This window comes from Daucus carota, chromosome 2 (genome assembly GCF_001625215.2).
Source record: "Daucus carota subsp. sativus chromosome 2, DH1 v3.0, whole genome shotgun sequence".
In the NCBI taxonomy this organism is placed as follows: Eukaryota; Viridiplantae; Streptophyta; class Magnoliopsida; order Apiales; family Apiaceae; genus Daucus; species Daucus carota.
In genome coordinates this window covers 41,743,564-41,766,575 of record NC_030382.2, presented here as the reverse complement: position 1 = coordinate 41,766,575, position 23,012 = coordinate 41,743,564, and the positions used below count along the sequence as shown (strand labels likewise).

The window sequence follows — 23,012 nt, the reverse complement described above, 5'->3', positions numbered from 1 at the left end:
GTGAGGGTGGGGAAGGGGTATATATAGATGGTAATGCATGTAGGCGAGTGTTAAAGATTGTTGACCTTTTCCTGCTCGATGTATTCAAGTCTTCACTTAATGGCTAGCTGACAAATTACTAGCCATAACCTTTGAAATGTGTACCAGGATACGCATTGCTCCCTGTTCTAATAATTATCGGGATGAGCCAGAATCGAACCCGAATATCTCGATATAACAAAAGATAAGCCTACCACTTTGGACTATCCAATCGTGCTCAAGTAAATTACTCAAAATTAGTACAGTGCCGAACTTGCTAGGCAATTAATTAACAAAATGAATGGAAGCATGATGGTTGTTGGAAGTTGGAACAAGGTCATAGTTCCAGCACGGCCATGTTTTAAGCTGACAGATATTAAATTTGAAGGACGAACCTTCTACCATTTAATTTAATGTCGAATTGAATTTATGAAGAATTTAGACAGCATACGGATTACGGACTGACGTCCAAACTCCAAACAACTATGGATCTAACCTGCCTATATATGTTGTGTATGCCCTACATAGATGTGTTTGGGTGGTCTGTCTGCCTTCCATATTTGAGTATGCGTCTTGCATTATAAACAGCGTACCTAAAATGGGTGTTTCATCCACCGCATCATGCATCAACACAAGAGACATGTCATGTGTGAATTCGGCCGCTATTAAATTTCTGGCCATATTTTTCAAGATTTTCGGTAGGATTACCGTATCACCACCTGAATTCTTATCTGAGTTCTTATGATTAAGCTGAATTTGCATTCCGTCTTGTTAATGAGCCGAGTTGTTTTGTTCGCCAGTCGAAATATTTTTAATTTCGACCGTTTTAAATGTCAATTACAGGTCGTGAGATAAATTTTATCATTTGTTGTTTTATTTTTGACTGCTTTTAATTTTGACTTGAAATGATCGAAAATAGCTTCGATCATAATTATCGATCAAAAATAACTGTTTTTCATGTAAAACTAAACAAGGAGGAAGATGATATTGTACTATGTCTTTTAGGTATCCCATATGAGCCAAATCTAAACCTGTGTTAGAGAGGCATTTTAGCAGCCTTTTAACACATGTTGCACACCGACCGTAGGTGTCTGTGGGTGGATACAGTTGGGCGGACATGAATATATCGAGCTTGCATATTAGTTAATTAGCAACTAACTTTGCTGATGAACTGCCTTTTAGCTCTTAATTATTTTTTTTAATTAAAATCAGTTGTAGCAAACATGTTTTTGGAACGAAGGACTAAAAAGCATGTTACTACGTCCCAAATAAACGCTTAATGAAACATAAAATCGCCTGATAATGTGGGATTAGGTGACAATTTCAACACTTTTTAGTCAGATTACAGGTGTGAATATGTGAATTTCATGATGGAAATTACTAAGCTCTTTCATTAGACAAACATATGGGTTAAACGGGTCTTGGCAGCTGTTAAAATCTTTGAAAATATACATCATCTGAACTTCTGGAGATCCTGTATATTGTGCAAGATCTCCTAATCTAGCAACTATAGTATTTTACTATGTAATGTTCATATTGCTATTCTCTGTTATCAATTTTGCAGTTATAAACTATTTTAATTATACAATTACAAGCAAAAACAAGGACCGGAAATAATTTACCAAATTTTGCTTAGACAAAGAGGTATAAAAGAAAAATATTGTGGAATGAAAAATAAATCGTATCTTGTATTTTTAACTTGATAATTTTTATATTTATTCTCGTCTTTCTTGACTATATTTGTATTTACAAGATATAATGCGGAATTTAGGCCGAGAATCTAGTAAGAAAATGTGCTTTTTGCAAAATTCTAGACTCGGATTAGATTCAGGTCTTGTATAAGTACAAGTTATTTAATTTCGTTTTGTACAGCCAGTTTTGGAAACCAAATTCCTTTTGAAATGAGAATGGTGAGCATGACCCTAGCCGGTATGGTTTTCTTTAATATAAAATTTAATTATTTTATTAAATATACATGAATTTTATTAATTACTTAAATATTTCTACTCTTGTTAATTGATTTTCATTTATACCAGGATCGATTTATAATATATATTAGTAATTGTGTTTTTTAAACATATTTTTGTATAATATATCAATATATTATACTATTATCTTCTGGAAATTCATCATTTTTAATAATTATGTTTACAATTTTAACCGATAGTCAGAGTTGCGGTCTATATTAATCTAGAATAATAAAGAAAACTATTAAATACGTGTGAGATAATACTCTACCGACTAAACCAAATTTATGCCTTTTCGGATGTTTGTCTGCTTTTACCGTTTAACTGTACTTCTCTAATCAAATTAGGTTCACACTTTGCATGTCGGGGCTAATAATTTAACGTCAGGATATTGACTACTTTTTAGTTTAAAATTATCTTTTCTACGCTTTAGTTGAAAACTCGGCTACCCTCTTCATCAGACATGTTATTGAACCTGCGGATACAAAAATCAGAAACTGAAGATATTAATTTAGCTATCATCCAAGTTATAACAATTCATATCGAAATGTGATGATGGTTGAAGGTTGAGGAGTGGTTTCGAAAAACCTTGTAACTGAAAATGTTATATTTTTTCGGTTAAATTTTTATTTATCATTTAACAAAGAATTATCATTTAATTTAGTCTAAAAAGCATTGAAGAATTTTTCTGAGTAATCATTATTATTGTTTATGCTCGCAAACAAGTTCTGGAAACTCTACCTTTGGTTAAAAAGTTGAGCAATTATTAAAAGAACAATTATTAAGAACCGCTATTATTTAAACTAAATGTTTCCTCCCACATGTTTGAACTTTGAATAATCAAATTTCTGAGTCAGTGATCTAGTCATTTGTAAGATAATATAATCACTGCATATCAAAAAGTATCGATAATAACACTTATAAATAATACACGGTGAAAGCAACATCCTACTAGCTTAGATTCACGGGACAACCGGACCCAATGTTTGATCACGAAACAGAATATGATCTGTAGTTATGTACCAGAATGTAGGAGCGGTGCATTAAATATTCATCAAATTATAGCGATATAAGAAGATTAAATGGAGTATTAAAAATTAAGAAGATGGACTGATGGAGACGTTGCGTGGACAATAACCGTGATTTACTGTGATTTAAGTGCTTATTTTCCATAATAAGTTGGACTTTGTGGGACACGTCACACGAGATACCATTTTAACTACCTACCATTGTCCTGTCCTTGATCATCCATGAACTTCCACAGTCAAACTTGGGTAAGTTTCATATGCACAAGTTCATTACGATAATTGCATATATATCTCCTTAAAATGACCAATTAATCATCTTTTCACTCGTCAAATTAGTATAATACTGGATTAAAAAGCACAAAGGGATCCAGATGTCCAAACCCCGCATTTACGAGGTACCATGCTACAAAAATTTAAATATTTTAGAAGTCGAGGACAAAACCCAAAGATCCTGTAAGAACTCGTCCATCAATAGAACTACAGATTTCAAATATAAATGTCCCTTATTATGTTATTAACTTATTATATTCTATTTTATTTTGGCCATAGACGGGTCATCCTCAAAACGTTAAATATTTTACTCTTACAGTTTTATTAATAAAATATAATATTACTATCAAATATATATATATATATATATTTATATTTATATTTATATTTATATTTTATGGTTTATAACATGAATTATACTTTATAATTGAGCTGATAATAACTTAAAAATTACTTTTAACTTTATATTTACAATAGTTTTTAATTTACCCAAACATATTCTTATTTATATTTGAAAAGTGATTTGACAGCATAAAAACCTGGTGAAGCGTAACTGCGGAAGCTCTTAGCATAAAGTAGGCATTATCATGAAAAGATATAAATCTTAATCACTGTATTTTAGAAACAAATTCCAAAATACTTGCGGAGGCTTGCAAGACACAAGGCACAGCATATTTTGATCCTACTGTCTCAGACTGTATTCAATTAATTAAGCACTATGATCATGTACTAGTTGAGTTTGCTTATAGGTCCGGAATGGTGCTTGTTAGCTAGGGCAGCGAATTCTATCAGGCTTGGGGGACGGGGAGTGGATTGTCAGGCTTGGGGGAGTGGATTGTTACTCCAACAGACTTTAGTTATCATGTACTCAGATTCTCATAAGCTTTAAGTAATGCAAGTACTCTAGTTAATAGAGTATCTAAGTAACAGAGAAGAGAAAGAAATAATAGAAGGGGGTGGGGTGGGAAGTACCAGGCCCATTGGATTTTTTTAATTATTGCTCTTAAAACCCTTAGCCTAAGAACCCTTAGAACTTTATAGTATTAATAAGGATTCTGCAGCGGAACTGCACATGCAAAATGTGTCGTGTTTATGTATTATATTTTTAAAAAAAATTTGAACACACACAATGATGCAAAAAACATATTTTTAGATTTAGATCCTGAAAATCTATTTAAAATTTAAGGTTCTGCAACAGATCCTTAGCGGCTATAAGGTTCTATTTTAAGGATGGGTGACCCATCAATTATAATGTTTTCTATAAGCAAAGTTTGTTGCTGCTTTTAAAACTGCATAACATACACAAGTATTGCACATGCTGTATGATATTCCATAGGTACCAACTACTGCTAATTATCTTTATTTTCAATTCTAAGTAAACAAGTAAATAATATTTAGCAATGCAGAAATACAAATATTATTTATCGATGATCATAAAATCTTGTAAATATGTAACAGACTACAAAAGTTACTTTTACAAATCTATACTGTGGCTATTGCTATTACAACCTAAAGAAATCCCAAGCAATAGATTGGAATTTTATGAGCTTTTAGATGGCACTAAATGAATGTGAACAAGGGGGGAAGACTGTACGAGCAAAAAAAATCTATGTTGCTAAACTATGATAAACACTGAATATACTCCAAAGACATAAAACACCAAGAAAAACCACAAGGTTATCGACAGAATTTTCTAGTTCACGTGCACTTGTATGAGCAAAAGCATGAGAGATGGACGGAAATGAACAAGAAAGTATACCAGAAGTTGACATTTATGTTTTCAGCTCTATTTCCTCCATTTGATGGCCATTGGTGTCCAGTTGCTGTGAACTTGGATTTTCTTTATCGTTAGCAGATTTGTCTTCAGCGGACTCCTCAACATTAGCAGGTTTTTCCTGCAACATTAATATTGATTACTAGTTTGATACCTTTACAGAAACCTTATTATGAGCAAAAAGAATAGGTTTAAGGAGTTGATTACCCATCACTACCAAATTCACAAATTTGAACCCATTGATTAACTAAGCAAGGATGTCCTTGTTAACCATAACACAATGAGTCAAAAGTTTTTTCAAATATGGCAATCACTTTAAAATCATAGAGAAACTGAAATTATGATGTTTAGGATTTTATTTTCTGAAACAAGTACTTGAACAACTAAACAGATGAGATTGTAAAACATATCACGACAGGTCCCGGAACGATGTGCAGGCTGCGGAACCCAGGTCCCGAAATGATGTGCAGGCTGGGGAACCCAGGACCCGAAATGATGTGCAGGCTGCATAACCAACCCGAAAAATTTTCAAAGCTACAAGTAAAACCACCTCTAATGCCTCAGGATTTAAAAACTAGTTCATATGTAAAACACCAGCAATTTGCCAGCCCCAAATGATAAAGGTATTGATCAGCCTTACCTTTTGTAATTAGAGCAAATTTTGTAGTGACACGAATATCAGTTATTATATTCCGAGATAAAAAGTTCACTAAAGAGAAAATGACATTACCATTCTATATGCTATTATATAAAAATCGGGTACAAAAATCACCGAAAGATGGCCTCTTACAAACAATCCAAAACCAACAGACAAGAAGAGAGACATATTGTTTTCAAATCAAAGAAATAGCATGTGCGCTAACCTTGTTCTTCTCACGCCAGCCAAGATTAAATGGCCTAGACAACAAACTGATCTTTCTTGTTGGAAATTCTTGTAAAGCTTCTTGACTGCTTCGAACTGCAGAAGAATCTTGTACGGATCTGAAGAGAAACTTGTAATTAATAATTTAATATACTGGACCAAAAACACAGAGACAGTACACCGCTTACATTAATGCTCTTTTTCCCAGATGTAATCACGCAGACAAAATACAAGTTTTTAAACATATATGCTTTATAAATCATTATGCTTAAACATAAAGGAAACTATACTATGGGTCTTCCTTTAGAAAGAAACCCACGATGCAGCCTATATGCACTGAATTGCAAAGAGGGCATCATGTTCTTGATTTTTGAGCACCCAATTTCAGGACATGTTTTAAAAGAAATTTGAAATAAGCTTTGAGACCCCTAGCGTTGCTTATGTCACATGAATGTTACAAGGCAAAGTACCTTGGACAAAAGATAGGGATCATATCTCATAATATCAACATGATACAATAATTACCTTGGGGAAGGTTGTGCTTTGTTTTGTCCAGACTGGTACTGCAAAGTAGCTTCCAACATTGATTCAGCCATAACAACCCTTTTTTCCATTTCAGCTAAGGAGGCAGTGGTTGCTTCAAGTTTCTCCTGCAGATAGGTTTTTACAGTCATAACAATCTTGGGGGAATAAAAAAAGAGAGTAAAATCTAGTCGTGAAAGCTTGCAGAAACATTACGACAAGTTAAGCTTTATTTAAAAGCTAAACAACCCCAAGCACAGGATCAAGGGTTCATATAGAGTGATGCTATAAAACGGAACCAGAAAAAAAGAGCATGGTGCTTCTTATAAACGCAAAATAATCATACATAGATATAACAAGCACATATCGATTTTTTAATCTGTGGCAACTAACAATCACTCGATTCATATACTAGCAACAGAAGAATTAGAGATAAATATTTAGCAACAGTACCTGAAGCACTTGAGCAGCATATCTTTGAGCTTCCGCATCTTGCTCGGCGAATCTGCGAGCATCTTCAGTTAACCTTTGCTCTTGCTCTACCCTCATCAGAACCTATAACACAGGTCCGCCAAAAATAATGATTGTGATAAACTGTATAGTGTACGGGAGATCAACAACCATCGTAGATATATAGTTCAAAAACCTGAAGCATGACACTCTCTTGTTCCTGCTTATCAGAAAGAGCCTGCTGGAGCTCAGCAACATCTCGCTCTAATTGTTCAACCTGCAAAGTAAAAAATTATTGCAGATAGTTTTGTGAGCCATCCAAAAAGGAGAATAAAATAGAAGTATAAAGTTAGGCAGAAAACAATCCCGAGATTTAGCAACATTTACTAAATTATTTCTAAAAATCATTGTGGTGGGTGTGATTTACATGGAGACAAAAATTTGCACAACCCATTTCTTATTGCCAACAAAAAGTAAAAAAATGTAATTCTCCAGGGAAAAAACTAAAAAAAGTACAAAATCACTGATTTTTCTATATAATAAATAAAATAAGCTATACATGTAGCAGTGAACTAGACATCCTTTTTGCCCCTAACATATAGTTTGGAAACACAGCTGGATACTGGAAACCAAGATTAATGTAAAACCAAACCAAAACTCATTAAAAGAGGAAGTTGCAGCAGAGTTTTACTTTAAAACTTGAAATATATTAGAATCTTCATATAGAAGAAAATTGACAACCTAACTAGAACACGCTATCTTTCTCGTCAGTCGTCACTGAGCAGCAGCATAAAGATAAATTTAACAGTGTAGGTAATTCAACAGTTCAGACAATTATGATCATGTGCAAATTGCAAGAGTATCAAAGATGAAAAGGGAAATTACACCATAGACTATCTAACATAAAAGCATTTATGCTAACAAAAGAAATAGCTACAAGCACATCTTGCAGGTCAGTAAAATATATAGTAAGAAATATTTAAAGCCATGTTATATGATGATTCTTCTAAAATGACGAGTCTAATATTTATATGCTTACAAACAATACATGGTGCGTTAATAAACAAGGCTGACTAGAACAGAAAAAACATCAAACCAAGAAGGCTAAAAAAAATAATAATAATAACTGAACGTCTGTGCAAGTGAAAATTTCTAATATACCTTTGCACTCAGTTCTCGTCGATTATCCTGTTTGACCATCTCCATCAAAGCTGTTTCCAACTCCTCAGCTCTGGACAGAGAACAACCAAAACATTTAAAACCCTTCTATTGCTGCATACAGGATTATACAAAAATATCTCAGATTTGATACACACACACAGTGACATTGTAAAGAATAGGCATTTAATGAAGTCTGTCTCTTGGTTTTGAAGACAGAAAGAGTATCTTGCATCTTCCACACCGACTAAAATCAACAGATTCTCCGGATGAGGTCCAATGGGTCACTAACTGTGCAAGCAGCTAGTTCCCTCACTTTGGAGTTAAAAATACAATCAATCTAAGAAGAAAGAATCAACAAATACCTAACTTAATAACATTAGAAAGTAGAGGATCAAGTGAACTGGCAAAAAATCAAAAACCTCAAGATAAATAACAGTTCAAAATGTTTAACTAATACTATAACAGTAACATATATTCTATTGACAAGTGAATCAGGTCCATACTGAAAATTAATCAAAACAGAACAAAAAATTTAGATGTTACAACAAGTTGTAGTCATCATGAGATGTGTTACTATAACAACAGCAACCTAACAAGGTTGCAAAACAACAGCAACCTAGAAAGGTTGCAAATACAAAAAAAGTCTATTTATTTTATTTATAATAATTTTGGCAATCACCTGACAAAAGAAATAAATAAATACATAATTTTGGCAATCACGTATCAAAGCAAATAATATAACCTGAGTATTGCAGAACGTTTATCCTCGAGCAACTTGCATAATTCAGCCTTAAGCCAAACCACCTGCACGGGTTTAAAATTTCATAATTCCAAACAGGTTCTCAGGAAAAGGTAGAGCAGATTTATGAAGTTATTCTTATGGTTGAGTGTGTTTAAAGATTAATCCAGATATTTATATCAAAATAATTTAAATGCCTTTAATCCCAACACTCGCTTTCTCCTAATTCAGTGCTTCAGTGTGAAAATTTTTGAAGTCCTAATTCCCATCACTTCCTTTATTGCAGGACTAATCCCTTCTAGTTTGTCCAAATTATATTATTATATAATAACAGTCACTACCACTACTCAGTAAAAACTTTATAACTCCACATTTCACCCACCAATCTAATACAATTTCATATTTATGAATCTTACTGCTCACATGATTCAAATATACATCACCCAAAGCTACATCACCCAAAGCCAAAATTACTTTTAGACGATTGTGCATTCTCCACCATTGCAAATAAAGTGGAACTGGCAGACTTGTATTCTGGTAGTGACAACATGCTAACAGATAAATGATAAAAGTTGCGGAGATATCAACTGGCTCTATAGTGGTTATTGAACAATGTCACCTTAATTTCAATTAAAGACTATTAAAGTATACCCAAGGGCAGAAACATTTTAACTATTCCACTCTCGCTGCTTTTTGCAACTGAAACAGTCAATCATGCCATGTGACTTCTGCTCATTTAATCTTCCGCAACAATCTCCACAATATATCAGACATTATTCAAGCTCAATTCGTAACTTGTGATTAGACTATATTGCATCACAGTACGATGCAGAGCAAGAAATTAAGAAACAAATTTGTATTTAATTTATGTTATTAATTATAAATTAAGTTAATTATTACAAATCATAGAGTTCAAATCTATCAGATAAATTGCATATTGGAAATATTACTAATTATTTTAGTACTTTATAGAGTTAAAAAAGTTGTTCCCGGTATTCACTAAAGTTACTTAATCAGTATAAACAGGTAGACCTTGATTTGACTATTTTCCTAATTTTTAGGAATTTAATTGTTAAGTTCTCTGTTTTACTCATATATGTGAGAAAATGTAATCTACTATAATTCTCAGAGTTACTAAATTCTTGATATAAAAACTACACTCTCGTCTTTCTTGAGCTGGGGTCCATCATAGTATCCTCCTGCTGACGTGAAACATAGGGGAAGTGATTTTTATACACCCTAATTTTCATTTTAGATAGTGGATGTTATGTGGTTCGACACCAGTTTTATCCTATTCCTTGCTTTAATTAACAATCTCTTCTTTATAACTACTGTCTCACATCACATTATGGTCGTTAGCTGGACTAATTATAAAATATAAATGGCTGGAAGACAGGCATATTCGACCAGATATGTAGACCTTTAAACTTATCCTTAATAAATGATATCACTCAAGGAATCCACAAACTTCTAGCCAGGTACGGGGTCTTAAAGGTTTTCATGCTTAGATTCAATTGCTCATAAAATACCCAAATATAAACAATCAAGAGTGTTATACTGGCTGTAGTATGGTTATTTCAACATGCAACATCATCCTGATCCTCCTTGGAAAAGGAAAGTTTCTCTGCAGCCAGCAGTCCAGGGAAGTCATGGTTTAGAGACTCCTAGGTAGTTTTGTAGTCGATATATAAAGTTCACAATATGCATATTGAACCTTTGGGACCAATGACATTCAAACTAAAGATTTGTGCATACAATAGAGATAGCTTAAAACAAGTAAGAAATGACAAGTGATGTAAAAAGATTGGGAAGGGGAAACACAAAATTGAAAATTTACCTGCTCTTGAATATCAGGGACAGAATCCAACTCCGTAACCCCAGAAACATTCGAAGACAAATCATCTGAATTAGATAAAGATGAACTTGTATGATTTATATCCCCATCTGTGCGTTCATCCGCAGCATCTGTTTTCTTGGTACCAGAAATTAAGGATACTGCATCATGCTTAAAAATATATAGCTTAGATGCAAGGCTTTGTGAATCCGTCAAAGACCGAAGCCCACTTGATCTCTCTTGGATTGCAGCCAGTACAGATGGTCTATGTTTATTTCGCAAGGCTTCTAATCTTGATTCATTCACATTTGGATAACCCATGCAAGCAGTCAAAACAAGTTGACTGCTATCAAATGTCGAACCAGCCAATGATTGCAGTAGCGTTATTGCATCCCCAGCATCTTTGGTTGTCACCAGCGCGGGTCCTATAATATACCGAGGATAATTAATTTTGACATGAGATGACCAGATATATATGTAATCAAAAAATAAAAAAATAAAGCTTATCGCTTTCACTTCACTCAGTACAACCATATAACTCCATCAAAGCAAGCGCTGTTCTGAATAGCATAACACGATTCCCCTCAAATAAAAGCACGTCCCAAACTCTAAGAACTGTAGCAAACAGTAAGAGCAAGGTATGTAATGTTAGTATTATCATGAACCTCAGGTAGGCTAAGATTCAAATATAAAGTAACGATTACAGACTAATAATGATTACTATTGGTGAATGAAAAGAAACTACTGTAATAAATAATCAGAGCAAGATCGTGTAACAGAAAGGCAAGCAGAGATATTTGATGCTAGTATTCTACTACTATTAACAAATAATGACCAAATTATCTAGGAACATATGGAGTAATGGAAACTGACCACTTTCCCATGGCAACATATTCATAAATATTGAAAGAAACCACGGTCCAGTGACCCATGCCACCTGTACCCCGAGGTAGTCTAGATGATTGACTGCAAAAGATGCACATATCCGAATAAATTATTGTTAACAGAATCTTGTAGAAGGAAATTTCCAAATCTATTTAAATGAAACAAACCCAATTTAGGAAATCTCTCTCGCACCAACTCCTCAAAAACAAGTTGATCAACCTGCAGAAACGAAGAACAATTTAGCAACTTAAATGATGCTAAAACGTTAATACTACAAATCCAATTTTAAAAAATTGTAAGAAAAACCTACCTGAGACTCTATCATTTCCTCTGAATAATACCCCTCAAAGTAATCATCAAGGATGCCCATTAAAGCCCTACGAGTTTGTCAATCTTCAATTAAAAAGCTAGTTTTTATAGTGAACATTTTATTAGTTTCAAAACAAAAATGTTATCCATGGAAATACAAAATACTAAACGAAATGCATAGCCCAACTTCTCAGGTAATGTCCCAGCGAACCAAGCTATTTGGGGTGTTCTTGTACTTGTTAAAGATAAAACCCGTGACTGTATGTGTGTGTGTGTAATCCGGGGATACAAAACAACTATGGAACTCTTGAATTCGGGATGATATTGAAACCTTTCATTCCAGAAAAGACCTAGGCTCTATTCAACTGAAAGACAATAAAAGTTGACATAAATGGAAACCCACCAAAAAGCATTTTCCTCGGGCATCAAAAGCAATAATAAGCCTGCAAAGAAATTCATAGCCTGTGTAAACAAGAAAACCAATAATTAGAGGTTACACAATTATTGCAACTTGGGAAGGACATTTTACGGCTATTTTTCTGAATATGTAAAGTTAGCACAAAAGGATTCCAAATACTCCCTCCGTCCCCCTGAGTTGTATACGGAGGGGGAGCGGCACGCACTTTAATGCTCCTCTAAACTACAGTTCTATAATTTTATTTTATTTCAACTTTTTTTTTCTGAATAAAAATTTAATTACTAAGTTTTTATTCAGAAAAAATAAATCTTAAAAATTAAGTTATAGAACCATATTTTATAGAAGCATTAGAGTGCGTACCAAATAGTGAACGTATAGAATTAAATGGGACGGAGGGAGTAGCTAACTTGCTAAATCTACAGATGGAAATACTTGGAGATGGGAGGCCACAATGTTACAAACATATAGTGCAGAGATAACAAGTACCTGGCAGTACCCAACAGAAGGATTATGCCTGGCATACGCTGTCAGTAAACGCCTCAAAGAATTTCTACCATCCTCATCTAGAGCAGGATGACCGGGGAAAGTCCTAGGTAAATCCTGCATATAATATACCAGATACAGTTCATTTGTATCTTTGAATTATTATATGACACTTACAATTATAATATATATCGCTAGAGATCAATCTGATGCATGAATAAACCTTCTCAATCTGCCCTTTCCATTTCGCAGGTACATCAATGGGTTCTTCTGTCGCTGGACCAATACCACTGGTGTCCAATTCAGAACTAGGATGTTCAGTTATATCACCAGAACCATTGTCTAGAGCAAGCAAATCTTGATAATATTTCTCAACCCTGCGTGTTCTGACACCCACAAAAGCTTGCCAAAGCTGGAATAGAAAAAATACAGCGCGTCTTAAACAAATTCTTACATTTGAGATTAGAGACAACAAGGAACCAGATGAGTTATCTACCTCTCCCCGTAAAGCCATTGGAACTCCTCCTTGAACCAGACACTCCAGTTCTTCTTTCCAAGGAAAAGAAGATTCTGTAGGAGCAATGTCAGCAGTATCACCAATTGCAGGGGCGCTTACAGAGTCATTCAATTGGATATCTTGAGGAGAATCAGACCGCTCAACATCATAGAACTCTTCCTCCGAGTCATCTTCGGATCCTCCTTTAGGAGGTTTTGTCTCTTCAGTGGTCGAAAGAGGCTTTTCGCTTGCACTTTCAGTGTAGGTCCTCTTCTTCACACGACCACTCATCATATCTTCAATAGCACTGAGGGATGGTCTGATCTGACTCCATGTTAGGATACGATGAATTTGTTTCTGCTTAGGAAGTGGTACCTCTTCTTCTCCCAAAACATCTTCATTTATACTATCAGAATGGGGACCCCTTTCATTCAAGTCATGCTTAGTATCATCTAAATCATGCTTCTTTAAACTATCATCAGCTACCTCTTCAGTTGCATCAGCTGCCAATGGTGCATCAATCTCTAATGTAGATAACTCATTCATAGCCAACTCCGCAGACTCTGCTTGCCGATCCAGAAAGTCTGACCACCTATCTGATCTTTCCTCCTCTTCCTCCTGCATCCATTATTAATACACAATAACCATTCAAAAAATTAAACAGAAGGTATGATAAACAATGTCTTTAACTGTCTTACAACTTTTAAATGGTTACAAGAGAATATTGTCAAAAATTCTAAAATACTGCGTATGTTTACTGCCCATATTAAAAAAGTACTAGCAGTAGCACTTCAAACATAAAACAAAATTTGGTCCAATACTTTTAAAAATTAACTCGACAAACAAACAGGGATCAATATTGACAAAGAACCATAAATACCTTATATATTTTAGCATATTCACGATATCTTTGTAAATGCTGAGGTCTGATAGCAAACCCGTAAGCATCCCTGTATACAAGTAGAACAAACAGCATAAAAATCTGATTCCAGTATACATTCCTCGTCACATTTCAACATTTAACTCGTGCACTGACTAGTTCCTAAATATCATTCAGTTAATAAGCAGCTGAAAAGCCAATATTCAGCTAGCAAAGATAATTCCACTTATTTTCTGACTTCTCTCATTTCCCAGTGAGGTTCCTTGCACTCGAAAACCACTCCAGTGTGAACACTTAACTTACACTTCATAAACCACATCAAACGCAAGCTTTTAATCTAAAATTCTCCGCCATTTGCATCATAATAATGTGTCGGTTAATTCAGCAGTAAAAACACTCAAACAAATACATTACATCAGTGCAAAGTCAAACTACTACACCTCAGATTTCAATTAGAGATCCTACTCATTTAACTAAACCGAATTTTAATTTGAGCAGTAATCATACAAATTGCACTCACTCAAATCACACAATTAGAGATCCAAATCCTAACAATCACTAAAACAACAACATTCAAAAATCAACAAAACAAACAACCAATCACCACACAACACAAATCGAACTATAACAATTCAAAACAAGCACAAAATTCACAATAAATCGAATAAAAATCCTAGAAATCAAACAAACACAAAAAGAAACAACAAATCAACCTCTTATGCTCGAACGTGTTGAGAGGAGGATTGAGCACAACTACTTTCGCCTTCATGCTTCGCTAAAACGGTAGAAATGTGGATAAAATATAGATACAGATGTTTTGTATGTAAAGATGTTGTTGAATAGAAGATGAATTAGAGTTTGATCAAAGTGTGTGGGAGCTTAAGTGAGTCAGTGTGGAGTTTCTCTCTCTAGAAGCGGATGATACGAAGATATGGAAAGTAGAGAGAGAAGCGAGTCATGTCACATGGATATGGCGAAATTAGCGTCGACACTTTCTTTATTTTAAACATTTTATTTACGGTTTCTGCTGCACGGGATACGAGTGGACTATTCCTTCTTTTTAGGTTCATCAATTTCATCGTTCGACTTATTTTTAATTTATGTAATTTAATACTAGTATTACTTAAGTTTTGTTTTGTAAGAGCATCTCCAACCATACAAATCCCTTAACTAAAAAATGAGTTGTCATTCCAAATATAAAAAATTTATCTAATGTTGAAAAAATCATACTCCAACCACGTGAATCTGTTGTCTATAATTTTAGTCAACCTCCTATGGATGACTATATTTGTCGAACCTCTACAGGTCTGTAAAAAATCTGTAGTATGATTGCACATCATTCATTATCATATTAAACTAATATATTCTATTTTAACAAACTAAAATATTAATTAATAACATTCAGTTTTTAAATTATAGCCAACCAATATAGCCAATACCATTGAAGTACAATGACTTACAGGTTCAGCAAATTTACATAATGTCTTACAGGTTCAATTTAGCCAACGATTATAGTCAACGTCGTTGGAGATGCTCTAAGGCATTTTAAAGTCCAATCCATTCCAAAAAGAACATTAAAAATAATAAGTTTGTGTAAATTCATTTAATTTTAAAAATATCTATATAAATCAAGGTGGTGTTTATAATTATATATATATATATATATATATATATATATACACACACGCGCGCGGCTTAGATTGAACAATTCAAATCATATTCGACGATATCCTAGATATAACAGGAGTATCTCTAATGGTGTTGGCTATAATAGTCGGTTAAATTAGATCTGTATGGCGTTATGTAAAATTTGCTGGAGATGTAATACATTTTGCTTTGATGGTATTAGTTATATTGGTTGGCTATAATTTAAAAATAGTATGTCAGAGCATCTGAGTTGGATATAATAGTTGGCTAAATTAGATTTGTAGGATATTATGAAAAATTTGCTGAACCTGTAAGACATTTTGCTTTGATGGTGTTGGCTATATTGGTTGGCTATAATATAAAAATAGTATGTTATTAACATCTTAATTTGCTACAAGTAGAATCTATCACTTTAATATTCTTACGGATTTCCTACAGACTTGTAGCGGCTCGACATATAGTCATCCATATGAGGTTCGCTTCGCTGTAATTATAGATAAGGGTCGGGTATGACTGGAGTGTCGTTTTTTGAATGCGTTTGCTATAATTTTTAATTTTGGTATGTCAACTAAGGTTTCTCATGATCGGAGATGCTTTTATTAATAGTTTAGGTTGTTATAAATAGATAGTATCACTTTAATATGGTAACAAATGATGTGTAATATTCTTACAGATTTTTTACAAATCTGTAGTGGATCGACAAATATAGCCTTCTACACGAGGTTGAATAAGAGGAGACTATAGTTGGATTGGTCGTTTTTTGAAGGCGTTGGTTATATTTTTTATATTTGATATACTGAATAAGTTTTTAGCTATGGGCTTCGGAGATGCTATACGCAGATAACATATCCCAATATAATTAATTAAATTAGTTCCTTTCCGATTCATCGTAACAATTTTCATTATAATCATGTTTCGGTTAAGATTTGGTTTAATAAACAAGCAAGTCCAAGTGTCCAACATAGCACCACGACTAATCAAACATAATAAGGAAAATTGAATAAAGTTTCACGAGTAAATAAAACATATTTCTGAACAAATTTGAGTTTAAATAACAAACCAGTCCAATAATCTACCGTCTCCAACTTAACGATTCAGATTTAGGGGAAAAAAGGTTTGGATTTAAATTTAGGTACTGTTTGGGGTTGCTGTTGCAGACAGCAACAGCAGCTTTTTGCTGAAAAGCAGGTGAAAAACTGTTTGGTAAATCGAAAAGCAGCTTTTCTGAACAGCAGCTTTTAGCTGAAAAGCTGCGGTTAGAAAAAGCAGGTCCTCCCATGCTTTTGGAAAAAGCTGCTTTTCAGCTTTTGCAGAATGCTGTTATAAATTTCATTATAAAACCTCACCAAAAACATTATTTTTTTTATATTATAACTCAAAATAAGTAAATATCAAAAAATTACCAAACAGTTATCTGATTTCTACAACAGCACTTCTTTTACCAGCACTTTTTCTGACAGCACAGCAATTTTTAACAGCACTCCCAAACAGACCCTTAGACCTGTGCATAGAAAACGCGAGTTAGTTTACACTTTACATATTCCGGGGAAGTAACATCATGTGTAAATAGTTCACGGTTGTAGTACGGATCGCATCTTCAGTTCTTCTTGATATATCTATGGGCCTGTTTGGCCAAGAGAATCAAAATCTACTTCTGACTTCTGCTTCTCTTGACCCGTTTGTGCAAAGAAGTAGAAGCACTTTTAAGAAGCTGAGAATGCTAGCTTCTCTCTCACAGCTTCTGCTTCTTTTCCAAACACTTTATTAACTTATTTATTTCTCACTTCTACTCCACTTCTTTACTATAAGCAAGAAGTCACTTCTTTTAAGCTAACCCAAACGGCCCCAATATCTATAGTCGCATCAACAATTTATTTTCCTGTTCCTTATTAACCAACTCTGCCGACAAGTACAATTTAAGCATTAACTACTTATATTGAGATAGATCTAAATATCAAGTAATTTCGAAGTCCACCTTCTTATGTTCAATTTTTTATCAGCTGCATTGTACTCTCCGTCCCAAAATACATGTCACTTTGACTTTTTACACGTAATTTGATGTGTAAATATAACATACTTCTATATATTATTTTTCAATTTTTTTTTTCTGAATAAAAGTATAACATCTATATTTTTATTCAGAAAAAAAAATTAAAATAATATATAGACATATGTTTTATTTGCACCTCAAATTACATAAAAAAAAATCAAAATCACATGTATTATGGGACAGAGGGAGTAGATCTCTAGTTGCGCACTTGCGCTTGGTTTGTATTTTGTATATAAATCTTGGCTGCATAAAAATAATTCGTTGTAAAAACAAATAAGGTTTATATATACATAAAATAAATAATACTATTAAGAAAACAGTAATAACTCGATAACTTTTCTGCTAAACTGGACTCCATAATTTTGGTAAGTGTAACATGTGAAACCTTAGTTTATATTGTATCTCTCGATCCATTAATTAAACCCCCTACAAATATTTTAACTTCTTAAACTTTAATTATTGAGATCGTGGCTAAGGAGAACTTAATTACAGATGAAAAGATTTTGTAGTGATTAAATCATTTCACAAGGCATGATTGGTGACTTTTTAGTATCCCCGTATCGCTGTTTTTAACCTTTGTGGGGAGAGCCTGAAAACAAAAAGTGTGGAGAGAGGATAATCTGGTCGAGCAATAATAAAAGTCGCTTGTATCATGTTGTTGAACAATTAAATGGCACCTTTAGATGTCTCTGTCAGTCTATCATGTTTTATAAAATTAGGTGGTTGATTCTCAGTAGCGTTATTTTTGCTAAATTGATCGCTATAGTTTAATTTCAAGCCTTGCGGTGGATGTTTATTTTTTTATACAGGAATGTTTTTTTTTTGGAAGAAATTTTATAGGAATGTTGTCGTTTATCATTTTAATAAGTTGTGTTTCGAGTGAACTAAATCGGAGAAGACTATAATTTAGAATCGGTTTGGCTGAATTTAAAATTATGATTTATAAGTTAATGTGATAATATGTGAGTTTAAAATGTTTATTTGGATAATTTTGATTATGATTGACAGGATGCTAAAACATATGTATTTTATTTATGACAGTTTAAAATAATAAAATATCATTTTAAAAATATAATCATGCAAGCAAAAATGTCTTACCATTTTGGCATATATATTTTTTCCTAATATGGAACCCGCAACCGCTACCTTTCGGGTGCGGTAACTCCACAAGGCAATAGCCTGCAAACCATGTGAACCAAGGTTAACCGCACTTAAGTGATAGGCTCTTGTGCGGGAGGCATAATCACCAATTCTCCTCTCTTTCGGGAGTCGAACATGTGACAAAGAGGATACAATTCCCGTCTTTAACCAGTTAACCCAATCCTTGTGGGCCTATTTTAGCAAATTTTACGCAATATCTTAGAATATGTCCCACTGTGTTTGTTAAAAGTTATAGACAAAATTGGACTTATATTGTATAAAATTTGCTCAACCAATATAATATATTTTGTTCCGACAGCACCGACTACATTTATTTATTATCATTTCAAATTGTCTAAGATAAAATATAATATCAATATACTTATATAAAGGAGAAGCGAGGGGCGGGTAGATGGCGCCTCTCACATCGCTCCGTTCTATTTTTCTAATTTTCTAAAATTTTTGGACGAAAAATATCAAAATTTAAAACTAATCTTTTTTAGTTTCAGATATATTAGAAGCAAGTTTCAGAATCTGATTTTATTTCAGATTATTTATGGAATATAGTAACTTGAAAGTTTTAATTTGATTTTGTTTCAGATTATTTAATTATGGGAAAGAGTAGCACACAAGTCTCTCTGCACCTATAAATACTCTTATAGGTTGTAGGACTTTGAATCATCTAAACACAACCTCCTCTCTCTCAATACCACAACCCTACCTCTCTCTCATGATAGTTCTCTTACTAACGATAAGTGAAGGCTGTTTATACGGTATTAAAAAAATAAAGGTTGTTGCAAGCAAAGTTAGTTACAGACCTGCATCTATAAATATCCTTATAGGTTGTAGGGCTTTAAATCATCTAAACACAACCTCCTCTTTCTCAATACCACAACCCTACCTCTCTCTCATGATAGTTCTCTTACTAACGATAAGTGAAGGCTGTTTATACGGTATTAAAAAAAATAAAGGTTGTTGCAAGCAAAGTTAGTTATAGACCGCTATGTAACAGGGGAGAAGAATATAGTCATGACATAGTATTGATGGACAATATCAATAAATTAACTACTAGTGATGTATCTTTGTTGGTTATTCTTTTATAATATTTGTTTTGTTAATCGGATATGTTTGTTGTTGTTAATTTTTATATGATTTACTTTGTATAGAGGAAATTATTATTCATGCGTTATCTGTTTGCTCCATTCAAGCAACTTTTAAGTGAAGGCTGTTTATACAGTATTAAAAAATAAAGGTGCTTATAAGCAAGTGAAGTTATAGACCGCTATCTTACGGATTTAATCTAGATGTTTTTGTGCACAATCAAATCCAAAAAAAATTAGAGGAAAGTGACAATGTAAGAACATGATTTAAAAAAACACAAAAAAAATTAAGATTCGTCGTGCTTTAAACTGTTAATTATGTGTAGAAATTTATTTTCATTTTTCACCATGAATTATAGTCCAATTTTGTAATTTTATATATTAGTATTGGTATTACATCAAGATTTTTATTATACAAACTTTATTTTATCCTACAAATATTAATTTTGAAACATTAATATATTTTTTTATAAACGATCATAAAATTATTGCATTCTACAAATATTAATATAAAAATTATTAATATAATTTTTATAGGCCGCCGCAACGCGCGGCTTCTCAACCAGTTATCTTAAAATGATAATGTTGGTCCAATTTAGTCCATTAATTTTAACCCCAAAGTTGGAGATGCTCTTTTAATTTATCTGGATTTAAGTTTATCGAGTGCTGCAGCCTGCAGCAGGCCCAACACGAGATCTGCGTATTGAAAATCGAGGACGCACTGGTTTCAATTAGCAGACCGGAGCTTACCGCCGAAACCAAAGCCCAGCCCAAATAAATAGACAGACAGAAAAAGAAAACAAAAGAGGCACAAATAAACAATGTAAGTAGATGCTGAAGAAAATTCAACATTCAACAAAAACGATATACGTATATCACATAACTCACAATACATACTATTACCGTAAATAAGAACCATCGAAGTAACAGAATTCACCACAAAATTATAAGAATAAAATCAAAATTTCCCTATAATTTATCTAAAACATGTAATCAATATGAAATCAACGACTTTAAGCGATTCATCCCTGATAAGATAAAGTCTAATTGAGTGATACGATGCATTACCTTTCACTATTAAAGTTTAAATTGACAAATTCAGCCTAAGATCTCTTTTAAGTGTATCTTTATAATTTTTTTTTGACAAAATACATTCATTAAAATACTGAAACTCGATCGGGACAAATCACCGAATTGACACTACAACCTGAGTAGGAAATAAAACAGGCTAAATTTGCTTAACAAAGTGAATATAAATACTATCGACAATAAAAATGATTACAAAGGTTTTCCCGAACAATTCAGTCGACGCCAACATCCATGAAAACAGTAGCGTCACAATGGACACGCCCACATAAAAAAACATGTGACAGTCCTGTGTTCGTACTCGCGAGTTACATTAACTGAGGCCGGGGGTGTAGATGTCCCCATATATTGAATAATCTTTCATTGCGCAAGGTATATATTTATAATTTCTAATAGCTTTATCTTATTACAATTTTCAAGATGAAGATAAATAAATACAGATAGGAAAACCCAATCTTCAATGATCATCCTCTACAATGCATCATTTTGTGTTATTATTACTCCATCCGTCTCTCTCATTTGCATACAGTTTTTTCTGCCACTTGGCACGTACTTTCAAACTCTTATGAACATAGTTTCGCAGCTTATCTTAGAGATTTTATTTTTGTGTATGAAAATTCAAAAACTAAATTTTTATTCAGAAGGAAAAAATAAAATAATTCATGAAACAACATATTTTAAAAACTGTAAAATATGTGTCAAACTATTATCCCCCGTTGACCTTGAGGACATAAAAGTACTATGTATAAACTATAAAAATATAGATATATATCAAATCACCAAAATATTACATGTCTGTAACACCCCAGTCCCGCATCGAGAAGTGTGGAGGCTTTAGTTCAGTTTATAAGCTTAAATACTACTACTAGTTGCACCAATAAATCATGATCTTTTAGGGGCCTGTGGTGGGCTTGTGGATTACCCAAGTTATTGCAATTGGGCCAGTATATTTGAGCTTATTTTCGGATCCGGAATTCGGGACTTGACCCAATATTCGGAAAAATACTCGGGATTTGACCCGGGTGTCACATATGGTATCAGAGCAGGCTCTCGAAAGCTTGATTCGTCAAGTTGCCGGAGGTGGGGACACGAAGGCTGGTGGTATTATCCCGCAATGGACAGAGATCCGGAGTTTAAGATAAAGTCGGGGTTCGGGAGTTTAGATGGTCCGTTGTCAAGTTCGTTAGTCTCTGAGTTTGATGTTTTTGAGGTACGGATTTCGTTCTTTTTTATTCAGCAGTACTTCTATTAGTGTTAGGTTAATTTGATTACTCTGTTTTAATCCTTTCTGTTCGGCATTTTCGTACGGATTCTAGCATGTTTAATTCAGCGATATTCATGTTACAACTTGTTATATTCGTTTTATCTTTACTCTGTTCCCTCCGCGAATATTTATTTTGACTGATTTGATTTCTGAAAATTATCTCACAATCTGTTTCAAAATCGTTTTTTTCAGTTGTATTCCAAACTATAAAAGAATCTGTTTTACTTCTGTTCGAATTTTACTCGGCTATTCGTGCTAAACTGTTTTGGACTCTTTTCATGACTTCCAAAAATTATTTTAAAATCTGTTTTGAGATATTCAAATATTTGTCCTCCGATTTTCAAAGATTATACAAATTATGATTTGTTCGGCTTATTTGAAATATCTGTATCGTATGATTTTTAAATTGTGAAAACTATTTTATTTATGTGAACCCTTAGAGATATAGGATATACCGAGTTACCCAGCTGTAGGGGTACTAAAGCCATGTCTTTGCGGCACCATTGACATGACACTTCTGTGACAGTGTGATTGGTTACGGCGTATCCTTCTGTTAGCTCTTGGGAGGAGCTTTGGCCATTTTGATTATTTGTTCAGGATACGTGGGTGCATCCAATTCAGTTTTGATT

General features: G+C 33.5%; 1 protein-coding gene across 1 annotated transcript; it reads right to left on the bottom strand.

The window, feature by feature from the left end:
• Positions 1–4,684: 4,684 nt before the first annotated feature.
• LOC108209527 (uncharacterized) lies at positions 4,685–15,078 on the bottom strand. The gene is made up of 18 exons (XM_017380478.2): positions 14,810–15,078; positions 14,097–14,166; positions 13,217–13,834; positions 12,944–13,132; positions 12,724–12,837; positions 12,223–12,281; positions 11,821–11,887; positions 11,678–11,729; positions 11,499–11,591; positions 11,157–11,240; positions 10,629–11,050; positions 8,795–8,856; positions 8,053–8,122; positions 7,088–7,168; positions 6,895–6,996; positions 6,445–6,569; positions 5,921–6,038; positions 4,685–5,178 (listed from the first exon to the last, which is right to left on the bottom strand). The coding sequence occupies exons 1-18, from the start codon at positions 14,863–14,865 to the stop codon at positions 5,056–5,058; spliced, it is 2,505 nt and encodes an 834-aa protein (XP_017235967.1). The 5' UTR covers positions 14,866–15,078; the 3' UTR covers positions 4,685–5,055.
• Between the last annotated feature and the right edge of the window lie 7,934 nt (positions 15,079–23,012).

Coding starts and splice junctions, on each gene's coding strand:
- LOC108209527 (XM_017380478.2), bottom strand. CDS start 14,865: ATGAAGGCGAAAGTAGTTGTGCTCAATCCTCCTCTCAACACGTTCGAG. Junction 11,730..11,820: donor AGGAAATGATAGAGTCTCAG/GTAGGTTTTTCT, acceptor TCGTTTCTGCAG/GTTGATCAACTTGTTTTTGA. Junction 11,051..11,156: donor TGCTTTGATGGAGTTATATG/GTTGTACTGAGT, acceptor GGTATATTATAG/GACCCGCGCTGGTGACAACC.